Source organism: Sminthopsis crassicaudata, chromosome 1 (assembly GCF_048593235.1).
Source record: "Sminthopsis crassicaudata isolate SCR6 chromosome 1, ASM4859323v1, whole genome shotgun sequence".
Lineage (NCBI taxonomy): Eukaryota > Metazoa > Chordata > Mammalia > Dasyuromorphia > Dasyuridae > Sminthopsis > Sminthopsis crassicaudata.
In genome coordinates this window covers 541,167,220-541,179,216 of record NC_133617.1, presented here as the reverse complement: position 1 = coordinate 541,179,216, position 11,997 = coordinate 541,167,220, and the positions used below count along the sequence as shown (strand labels likewise).

The 11,997-nt window shown below is 36.4% G+C and overlaps 1 protein-coding gene across 2 annotated transcripts in view; it reads left to right on the top strand.

The window, feature by feature from the left end:
• The first annotated feature begins 832 nt into the window (after positions 1-832).
• EFNA5 (ephrin A5) overlaps positions 833-11,997 on the top strand; it is a 314,697-nt gene continuing 303,532 nt past the window's right edge. For both annotated transcript variants that reach the window (XM_074281923.1, XM_074281922.1), the window contains exon 1: positions 833-2,996. In XM_074281923.1, the coding sequence (XP_074138024.1) occupies positions 2,872-2,996 (125 nt within the window). In that variant the 5' untranslated portion in view covers positions 833-2,871. The remainder of the gene's footprint in view (positions 2,997-11,997) is intronic.

Genomic DNA, 11,997 nt, shown 5'->3' with positions numbered 1-11,997 from the left:
GTGGGATTGAAGAGAGCATAGCAGTTGCCGAGAGGGGTATGAATATATTCTCTTAGCTGAAATGTACTAGGTGTAAAGTATTTCTAATCGGATCACTTGCAGCATTAATGTCCTCTCGGCAGCGGGTTTGCACTGCATTGTAATAATTTTCAACTATGATTTCTCAGAATTAAAAAAAAATACGTATTTTCAGAATACCATTTAAAACCAACTTAAAGAAATGTCTCCCTTCTCGTTTATTAACCTTTAAATCACTGGTAAGAAGTAAAAGACCATGGTAAGGCGTAAAAGACCTTAGGCTTTTTTGTTTGTTTTGTTTTGTTTTACTTCTTACCATTGAATATCTATTTTTTCAGAGAAGCAAACACTAGGAGACATAAAATCTCAAGATTAAGGGATCATATTTTATAATAAAAAAGCTGCTGTTGCTACGCCCCTATCAGAAGAGATTGTATCACTGATGGGAAATAGGAAACACACTTTGTCCTCCGAGAAAGGCTTGAGAAACCATTCTCAAAATAACAGCTCCTCCTGTACCCCCTACTCCCTTCTGGGTCGCTCTTAAATAAAAGGTGTTGAATTTTTCCGAATATTCTACCCCAAATGCAGCATCCAAAGGGTTACTCTCAGCAGCCAGTCTCCCACAGTGGATACAGGCCACTCGGATCTCCCAGTAATTCAATTAGTCAGGTTGCAGGAAGGTGGGGCCGGTATTTTGGGAGGGGGAGGGGAAGAGATTAGGAAAACGCCTCTTTCTCGTGTTGCAAACCAATCGGGTTGAAGTAAAGAGAGGGAAAAAAAGCAATCTGTAAGCAAACAGCAGGCTGCTCCCTGACTGGCTGCTCCTGCAAATCCCCCTTTCCCAAGTAAACTGCATGAAAAAAAAAAAAAAAAAAAAAAAAAAACCCACCACATGATCAACCAGCAGCGCCTGGGCACAGAGCTCGCTGGCTGCACCTCTTCTGTGCACATATTCCGAAAACATACACGCATACACGCCAACCAGCTTCCAGATCGCTCACTCATGCAGACATATGCATGGATATAAAATATATATGCTGCATACATACTCGCATATGTTCATTGCACGGAGGGCGCTCAGTTTTTGGATTGTCCTAGGTTGCTGCTGAAGTCGGATTTACGCGCAGGTCATTGCAAAGGGGGCGTGACTTTAAGATTTTTTTTCCCTTCTATAAAGCACCCCCCCCTTTTTTTTTTTTTTTCCAAAACTGACTTTTGCCCCCCTCTCCATTCGTGGAAACCCTTCACTGGCTGCCGCTGCACTGAAGTTTATTAATTTTCTTGCAGGGTACGTTTTTTGTTTTGTTTTGTTTGGTTTTTTTTTTTGTTTTTGTTTTTGTTTTTTTTAGGGGGGGAGAGGTAACAGTGTGGTTCCCGCTTCTTGTTGCTTTCCCCCCCTCCTCTGGAAAGGAAAAGGGAGCAGCTGCCGAAGAACAAGATTTCTGATGTAGTCATCGGTGAGATTTCTCTCTTTTTGCTCTTTTTCCGATTTGAAACTGATTTATGCATTTCTCCAAGTTAATGTTTCTGGAATTGGACTCATTTTAGCCAGACACTTTGACAGCTTGCTCCGGAGATGTTTGGATCTCAGTTTATGCCTCTATCTCGATCTCAGTCCTTGTGCGGACAAGGCGACTGACACCAGGGTTTCCCGGAGTTCGTGGGATTCATTTAAAATTATTATTTTTTCACCCTTCAGCAAAACAGTTTTATTTGTGTCGACTTGATTTGGCACCATAACACTGCTTGGATTGGCTGATTTTTACATCTGCTGTTTCTTACACTCTTTGGTGCACCCGCAGCTCAGCAAAGAAAAGAATACGAAAAAAAATCCCTATCAAGTCTTCTCCAACACACCGGGTGTCTCTTCCTCCTCCTCCAGCTGCTGCAGAACTACCGCTTTATCTCTGTCCGCAGCCGAATTCTACCGAGCATTTTTGTTGGATAAAGAAAAGTACCAAACTTTCTTAAAGGTTTGGGTGATACTGCCATTCTTCTTCAACCCAACTAGTTTTTAACCATTTCCAGGACCTTGGCAGGAGTGAGATTTAATTCAGCAGTTTTGCTTCCCCACCCATCTTTGCTCCTCACAGTCTCCACTGAACCCGCAGCATCTACTTCCTCAAAGACTTCCACGGGTTTGGCAAAGCAAAGGCGAGAGAGTGGTGGTGAGGGGAGCATTTTATTTTCAGAAAAGAAACGCAAATACCCCAAACTAACCACTTTACTTTGGCAATTTTTTATCAACTAGCAAAATAACTTTGAAGGAAATAAGGCAGAACGAGAGAACAGTGCCGGAGAAGAGCCACCACCCGTCAGCTTCCACAACCACCCTCAGCTGGAGGTGTAAGAACTGAACCGGAGTGGGTGGGTTGGTGTATGTCTCGCTGTGGCTTCTACAATGAACTCCCGGTGAATGTGCGCGGAGCGCCGCCGCCACCTCCTCGTTGTGCCGCCGCCGCCGCCACAGCTCGGTTCGGCTCCCACCTCCCCCTCCCGGGGTGACCAGCCTCCTCCTACTTCTTAAGAAACAGATTTGGCTTTCTCCCGCTCTCCCCCTCCCAACCTCGAAATACACACGCGTCTCTTCTTCTTTTTCTTTCTCTCTTTCTTTCTTTCTTAAATTCCCCGCTTCTTCTCCCCCCCCCCCTTCGGGGGGTGGGAGAGCTCGCTTAATCTAAAAGAAAAAAAAAATCTGTGATTTTCCTCTTTACTCCTTGTACTTCTCATTCCTTCGTCCCCTACGATCTGTTTAGCAGACCCTTTTTCCCCTCATTTTTTCCCCTACTTTCCTCTCCCCTCCCCCTTGCTCCCTCCTGTGTTTGTGTTTTTCACTGTTGGACGGGAGTGATGTTGCACGTGGAGATGTTGATGCTGGTGTTTCTGGTGCTCTGGATGTCTGTGTTCAGCCAAGATCCTGGTTCCAAAGCTGTCGCTGATCGCTACGCTGTCTACTGGAACAGCACCAACCCCAGGTAAGAGGGTAGTGGTAAGAGTGACAGGATTCAGGGTCCCTCGCCTCCCTAGGCCGTTCGGATATGCGAGAGGACAAGTGTAGATATTTGGAGGAGAGGAGGAAGCGAGGAATTGGTGGAAATGAAGAAATGCCTGAGGCGCCGACATCTCCGGAGCTGGGAGAACTCTTTTTCATTTATTTATTTTATAACTGGGAATAAAAATCTGACGGAATTATCAAAGAAGGAGGTTTCAACTTCCTTCTTTGTTAAGTGCGTCTGGAGAAGTCTGACGGAGACCGGGTTCACCTGGGAGTAATGAACCTTGCCTTGCTCACTCCTCGAGGACGCGGAGGCTGAGACCTTGAAAGGAGTGAGAGGCGGGCAGAGGCTCTTCTTCCGTTCTCGACTCTGTTCTGGACAAGCTAGTCACATCCTATTAGAGCAGAACTTACAGTTTTAGAACCGTGTTCTCCCTTCCCCCAACCCTAATTTCCTTTTCTTTTTTCCTTTTGCGGGAAGTAGTTTTACTTGTGCACTGCGAGCCAGGCAAGCCCCTCTCCTCCAGCTGAGCCCCAAACTTTTTCGGTGCGCTCGGAGCTCACTGGCTGGGAAGCGGAAGCTTTTAGTTTTCCTTTAACTCGTTAACTGAGAGGAAATACAATAGCCCATCCATCAGTCTGGTTCCTTTGAGCTGGCAGTTTGTGGAGATTTCTCCCTACTCTCTCCTTTCCCCCGCCCCAGTCCTTTTTATGGTGCCAAAAAGTTTGCTCTAATACAAAGGTTACGTCATATAGTCCAAGTGTGTTAATTCTCTTGGTAACTGTTCGCCAGTTCATGGAGATATATGCGTTGATGAACATTTTGCTAGCTCCCGTAAAAAGTTAGAGAAATGAGAAATCTGAAGGGGGAGGCAGAAATGTGGGTTCTATCCAGTCGCAGCTTTTTGAGTGACCTGAGTCATTCTCAGTCTGATGAACCAGCGGAGTCTCGGGGTGCCTTGTTATTAAATCTGGGCCTTTCCGGGGGCCCACTCGAGTCCCGACTATGAGCTGACCCAAACTGACCTAATCTGCTTCGTATTCCTTCCAGCTGAGTCCCCATTTTATTATCTTGTCACCTCACTCCTCGCCCCATCCGCTTCTGCTCAACCCCTAGGACTGATTTCTTTATTGGCTAATACACACTCATAAGGTCACTGTATTGCAGTCAATGAAGATAAAAGTTGAACTGAACGGGTGGGAAACAGAGTCGGTACGGAGAGCCCGGTTTCACGGGAAAGCCGCGCCAAGTGCTGTGCTCCGGGACAACCATGTGGCCGACGCGAGAAAGCACTAAACGCTCGCTTTGGAGAGGGAGGTTCAAGTAACGATCCCCGCCTCTTCTCTAAGGGTTTGCCCGGCTCCGCGCCGGCTCCATTGTCCCGGGCTTAGAGGGAATCCCTGCTGAAGCCAGGGCTGCCCAGTAAAGTAAGCGCATATTTCTATTCTGGCGGGCCACCTAGGTCCTGCCAGGAGATGAGAGAACTAGTCCTCTGGTGGAGAAAGATGAAATCCTCTTCCACCCAAACTCGGAAAAATAGTCTCTGCCAAGCATCTAGACAAAATAGAATTGTTAATGATAAATGCACAATACAAGATGAAGTGCCAACAGACATTTCTAAAGCAATATGTGTAAACACAAAACAAGATTTCTGTCTCTCTTGTCTATCTCTCTGTCTCTGTCTCTCTCTGTCTCTCTGTCTGTCTCTGTTTCTGTCTCCCTCTTGCCTCCCTTCTTTTTTTCCTTCTCTCCCTCTGGTGGGGCAAGGTAACCTTTTTCTTTTTTGACATGGCACTTAACACTATTAGAAAAAGAGAAAAGAGAAACCGTTCTACCAGAGGAGGTGCCTTTTATTAAACCTGACAAGACAAATGGAGCAAATGCTCCAGTTGTGATGGTGTTAAAAGCAAGGCTTATTATGTAGGTTCGTTTATTCCCTTTGGGCTTTATTAAATAGTGTTTATGAAATAGAGAAATTTATACTTTAAAAAATTAAACTGATCATATTAAGTAAAACAACAGAGAAATAAGGTAATTTAACTTGGGTGTTCTTTGCTACGGTGATCTCCTTCCTTTTCATCATCCTAAATACTGAATTTTTTTCTCTCTTGGTATCCACTTGTTTTGATACCTGTTATCTTTTCTCCTTGTTAAAACTGATGAAACCTCCCCCCCCCTTTTTTTTTTTAACCTGTCAAGCTGGTCTGAGTGAGTTTTAGGACATTTTATCTTAGGTTATCTCTGTTTTATGTTCCTGATACTGCTGTTTGGTTTGAGATTAGCACATTGATTTTTGTCACAGGTCATGTTTTTTAATAGATCTGCCTTGCCTGCAGAAAACTGTTCTGTTCAGTATTCCATGGTGGGTTTGAAATGGCTGAGACAAAGTTAATCTATAGAATTTTAAAGTGCCCAGAATTTTTTTGTCAACTGAGTATTCTAATATGAAGCTTTTCAGCACCTCCTTTTTGGTTACTGAACCAATTTAAAACTGATAATCCCCCATCAAAAGGCTGATGTTCTTAAAAGAGATTCCTCTATAAAATGGTATTTTCTTACCAATTTATCAACTGATTTTTTTCCTTGCCTTTTTGCCCCATCCCATTGAAACTTAACATCTTTAAATTGGAAAACATATCACACAAATGTAAATATTTAATAAAAAGCAATATTCTGTGTTTCATCAAATCCTAACAAAGAAGAAAGTTAAAGAACCACACCCAGTAAAATAACTTACAGTAAAAATCCAGCAGTGAAGAGTAAAAGATTATATGAGGAAACATTTTTGCCAAAAATTTTGCACATCATGCTACAATATTTTAAGTCAAGTGTTTTAGACATTTCTTTCTTAAATAATATGCACGTTACAAAGGAAGATAGTCATGCTTCTAATATTATTTTATATAATCAAAATGTCTTGTTTAAGATTTTACTAAGCCAGTAATGCAACTGCTAAGTAATCTTTTGACACAAAATGGAAAGCTCTAATTGCTTCCATGGTAGCTTTTCAATTAGCTCCAAGAGGGAAAAAAAAAAAGTTCACTCAATGCAAGAGTAGCAACAATGGGTATTATGTTAAATGAAAGTAAATATTATGTATTTTGTATCAATATGATGTTACTTAAAGAAAAAATATTTAGGTAAATTCAGAATTTAATTTGATATCTTGATGGAAGGGTTTGAATATTCTGTTGTCCAGTTTGTTGACTAATTAGTTGGTCTTATAATGCTACAGTGGAACTATATACACATTCAGAGACTTAGGAAAATATTAACTTCTTTACTGTTAGTAAAAAATTGGTCAGAATCTATGTTCATTTATCTGCTCTTTCTTGACAAAATTAGTTATTTTCTAATACTGATAACTTTTAAGAGTTGTCAGTATTTATGGGATAGTGATTTTATGTAATGAATAGGACAGAAATCAATAATATAATTGGTAATAGTTGTGACAAATGTATCTTCTGTAGTTTATTTTTTACAATATTTTGTTAATCTTACCTAAATAGTGAAAGTTATAAAAATAGTGTTCAGTGATATACTGTGAATTCTGCTCTATAATCTTAACACTATTTTAAAAAATGTAACCTCTAAACAAAAAGATAAACCTATTTGTATCTTATTTCTTAAAGAACTTTATAAGCTTTTATGTAAGCGCTTTATGCATACACCTAGTTACCATGAGTTACTTTGCATTTATTCCTTAGTTTTTTTTTTTTTAAGTTATATGATAGAATTATGACTTTTGGAAACTCTTAAGAATTTGATGAGTACTAAATACATTAATACTATCAAAAGGGGAGAAATGTATTTAAGTTGAATAGAATGAGTATAAGGAATTTTTGAAAGTATGTGCTGAAATAAAATACTTTAAATTGTCCTCTGCAAATTGACATTAATGTATGGAGTAGTGAAATAATGTGAAATGAGAAATAACTCTCTTGCTAAATTTACCTAGTGCACTTTTGGAAAAATCAATTCCAGGTATAATTTTGTTCTCTTTACTTTTAGATCATAGTTTATGTTATGAATAAGGTGTGGGAGCTTTCCTGAACAGGAAAGCCCATTTTGTACATCGTCACTTAAAGAATGAAAACTATAACATTCTGAAATAATGAAGTTTTTTCTTTGCCTTATTTGTCCTAAAACTTGTGAACTAATTGTTTTTTTTTTAGTATGAAACTGAAAACTTGACACAATTTTGCCATTTGTTTACATGCCATCTTGGTATAATGAAAATGGTGTGAATTCTATTCATTTTTCCAAAACCATTCTTCTACTACTATTGTATGTTTAATGGAGAAAAGAGTAACATTCCTTCCTCCCCCTATCATATTCCAGTTGGTATTTCTTTTCTTGAATTTCATATATATCATATATTTTTGTGAGACATCTTTTTTCTTATTGTCAACAAATTCCTAATTCAATCATTTAAAAAAGTGAGCCAAATTGTTGCACTTAGAGTTCATGAGTTTATTTTGGGGAAAAGAGTGGGACATTGGTATTACTTTTTAAAGGATTGAACTATGGAAGTTAAAATAAGTGAATTTCTTTTAGTTTTGGAATTTAAAAACCATTTTAGTGATGTTTACACTTGTTGAAAACATTCATAGAGTTAAAGAGTAAATGACTGTGTTACTAGATGTATGTCAAAATTTTAAAACATTTTAACATTTATAAAGAGATCTTTTTATATATGTGGTGCACATTTGAAAATGTACGTGTACATATTCTGAGCATCTTCTTGTTCCCTGAATGTATTTGACCATTTCAAATTATTTTCTTTATAAGACTAGGATACAAATATTTGTTTTGGAATTTATATATTTCATCATAGTATGACTTTAAAAATATATCATCAGTCAGCTCACTGACAGTTTGAAAATAGATGGGAACATTAATAATACCTTTCTCCTACTTGAAAGGATACTCCAATTTGACATTTTCAGTCTTATCTTCAGTAAAGACCTCGAGGCTCTATAACTACCTGAAATTAAAAGTTCTGGAGAAGAATCTTCTATACTATCTATAAACTTCTATACTATCTATAATTATAGCTAATCTATAGTAGTTTCTACCCCCCAGTTAGTTGATTTTAATGGCAGATGACTGGAAGAATACTTGGTTGCCTTAAGTCTTCCTACCAATGAACAATGTTTTTATAGGCCTCAACTTTTGAAGGCTGAGTTATAGGTAAGAAGAAACACATAGTTAAAAGGTAAATTGCCTTCCTTAAATTCTTGCCATTTTATCTTGTGCAAATGCCCTCAGAAAAGGCATTTCATTGCTTTCCACTCACTGGCCTGGTTTCCTGTTGGATGGGGACAGATAAAGATGAGTGTTTCTTTCTCTCCCCTGTTGCTATGAACCAAGCAATCTACTAGCTACATGCTGGGCTGAGAAAATGAATGAATACAATTAGTCCTTCAGGAGTCCTGCACTCTCCTGGCTTGGGAAATATATACATACATATGTATGTGCACACAAACACATGTAATCATGCCAAGAAATAGGCCTTTTGAAAAGGAAGTTAAAGCCTTAATTTTAATAGGAAAATATATATAAGTAGCAATAGCACTTTATTTCTCACCCAAGAATTTTTGTTAATGAAGGAAATTGTTCTATAAAGTATTAATTTTCCACTTATTTTTCCACTCATGATTGGCTTTCTTTTTTAAAAATAAAAGTGAAGAAATTGTTAGTTTTTTTTTTGTTTGACAGACAGCTCCTCTCCATTTTTATATGTTAACAATCTCTAGATATTGGCACAAATATTATATAATGATAATATTTTGTTCAAAATAAGCGCTTAGCAATAACTATCATACATTATTGCCTATTTGTGAAGCTTTCCCAAAGTGGATCTATTAATATTTGATTTTTATGGGGAAATTTTCCACGTTGGGAAAACACTTTCCTGTCCCAACTTTCCTGCCCCAAATTAGCATTTATCCCAATGCAGAAAAATTTAGTGAATATCGTTCTTATAAGTTGAAAAGTTTTTTCTTTTTTTTTTTCCCCTGTGGTAAAGTTTAGACATATTGACAAATGGCTGCTGAAGAAAATCACCTCAAACTGAGTTAGTTTTTTAAAAATTTCAATTTACTTTTTAAATTTACTCTTACAAACAGCCAAATGTCAATAAATTACCATAAGTACTTTTAGCTTATTTATATTTTAGTCAGTTTCTTAACTTTATTTGAGCTGTTTTATGGGAAAATTTCTTATGATTATTTTGATGTTCAAATGTTTCTGAATGATTTATTTCTACAACTAAAAATTAAAGGACCTGCATTTGTGTTTTAAAATCAGAAACATGGCAACATAATGAAATGGAAAACTTTCAAATGAATATATTATGGCAAATTTTCTTTGAATATTATAGTTATTGTGGGTAGAAATAGTTCAGCTGAGTGGGAAAAAAAATAAAACCTGCTCGTATCTTAGTATTTCTTCTGGTAACTTTAACTATGGCCTACTATATTTCAAAAAAGAATATAATATAAAAATAACTAAACATATATCACTAATCTTTAAACTAAAAGTTTTCTATAACTCCAAATAGTAGCTTTTAAGATTATTAAAATATAGTTGTCAAATAGTGAAACTCTATTTTGATATAAATGCCATTTTAAAATAAAAAATTGTCAATTAGTGTGTGTGTGTGTGTGTGTGTGTGTGTGTGTGTGTATATATGTATTGTATATGGGCATATACATATGCAGAGAGTGACAGAATATGAATGTGTTGTGAAACATTTATTGTTAGATCAGCTTTCACTCAGGTGCTAGTCTATCATTTTTAATAACAAAATAAACCTTTGTCATCTTCAGAAACACCCTTCAAGCTTTTGACAGTTGGAAGGTTGAAGAAAATGTTCTGTCAGGTCTTATTTTTCATTCAAATGAGAAATAAAAATAAGTTTGACTATATTTTTTGTTTTCAAAATAACATTAAAAGAAAGAGAAATGTATGTAATTGATACATCTATGCTCTTCTGTCATCCTAGAATTTTTCTGTGATTTGTTTCAGTTGTAGGGTGGAACAATAAAATTACACTCCAAGGAAGGATTGCCTAACAGCTAAATTTTCAAGATTTTTATTAAATGGCTAGGTACAGCTGAATCATTAGTGGCAGTGTTTTCTTGATTATTTCTTATGATGTTTCTCTTTCTTCCCCATGTTAATTAGTAGATGTGTGATATATGTGGAATGTACACATATCTCAATATCTATTCATTTGTGTGTATATGTTGATCAGACAGTCAGTAAGTTGGTCAGTCAGTAGGTCTATCTGTATACCTTTATCAATGATCAAATAGCAGGTTTCCATTACAGAAAGTAATGCAATTGGAATAGTTGGGTCAGATGACATCACTGACTATTTTACATGGGGCAACCATATTTTTAGCAAGGAACGACTAGATAGGATTTTTTTTCCCCGCTTCACTTTTGATGAATAAAATCTATTTTTTTTGTAGACATGTTTGATGACATGGATAAACAATATTTTTAAATGTTGAGATGCCTTAGGTACCAAGAATTAATTAAATTCTTTTTTTTCAGGTTGAAAAACTAAATTTTCATTTTCAGTTAAAACAACCTCTTTAGTAGCAGCCATCTTGTTTTAAGGCTGAATTTATTTCACTCATGAAAATAGCTCAGAAAAGAGGATGGATAATAGAAAAGGACCAAAGCATTTGATAATTACTTAGGCAAGGAATCTTTAACTATCAGAGACATAATATTATTTATCAGTTCTTAAAGATGTTAACTCCATTTTTTTTGTCTTATGTTATAGAAGCAATTTCTTGAGAAAAGAATGATTTCGTTAGCAATACTATATTTAAATTCAAATAATGCATCTTTTAATGTTAAATGATAGCTTGCACCACCATTCATTTTTATATTCTAAGTATTGATATTTGTTTTTAATTTCAACAAAAATGTATATTTTAATTGGTTACCCAATGGTTTCTTTTGTGAACCTCACTCCCTCAAATAGTTTATAAACTTGTGGTATATAGTTGCTAACTGGCATATTTCCTAGCCACATATCAATAAAAAGCATTCTCTTCTAAAGGGAGATGCTGATGACTACTAAAGTTTAAGCATTTGAAGATTTTAAAGCCACATTATAATACAGTGTTTTACCACCAACACCCCCCCCAAAAAAAAAAATCCTTCTCCTTATGTATCATTCCTCCCATGTCTTTATTGTGTCTTTGTTAGAAATACTTATGTAATCAATTTAGTGATATCAGAAATTATCCAAATATTATACACTGAGGGTACTGAGTTCCATAATGTATTATTTTTCTTTCTGGATTTAACAAATTCTAGAATTACAGAATAATTATTTTAGGGATTACAGAAGAGTTATAAAACTTACAGTGTACTTTGTTTCATGAACATCTCTTTGGTTTCCTAACATTGCTCTTTATAGAAATATAGCTCCTATACCATAAGATTAATTTCAAATATAGTCCAATTCAGACAAAGTGAATTAATGAATCATACTCTCAACATCTGTGCTGTAGATTGATGTGACTGCATTAATAATTGTATTTCTAATGATTTAATAAAATCTGCTAATATCATTTCCAGAATTTCCAAAATGATGAAAAAGAAGTATATAAATAAAATGTGTGTTAGTTTTTTTTTCTTTAATTTTTTTGGGATAGTTGGAAAGCAGGGGAAGGATAACAGATGCATGTCTCATGATAACAAATGGGCTCCTTGTTGCAGTCCAGGTGTAAGTGTCAACAGCTTTAACATGGAAGGACTTCTGTTATATGGATAACCATTACTTTGTTAAAAAAATAAATAAATTAACCACTCAGTAGAGGAATCCAAACATCCAAATGTTTAAAATGACCTTTCTAGTTTGGATGAACTCAAAAACATCTTGCATTTTGTTTTCCTGCTGTTCCAAGCAGCCAAGGTGTTTGTATTTAGATACCCTATCAATTAATAGTCT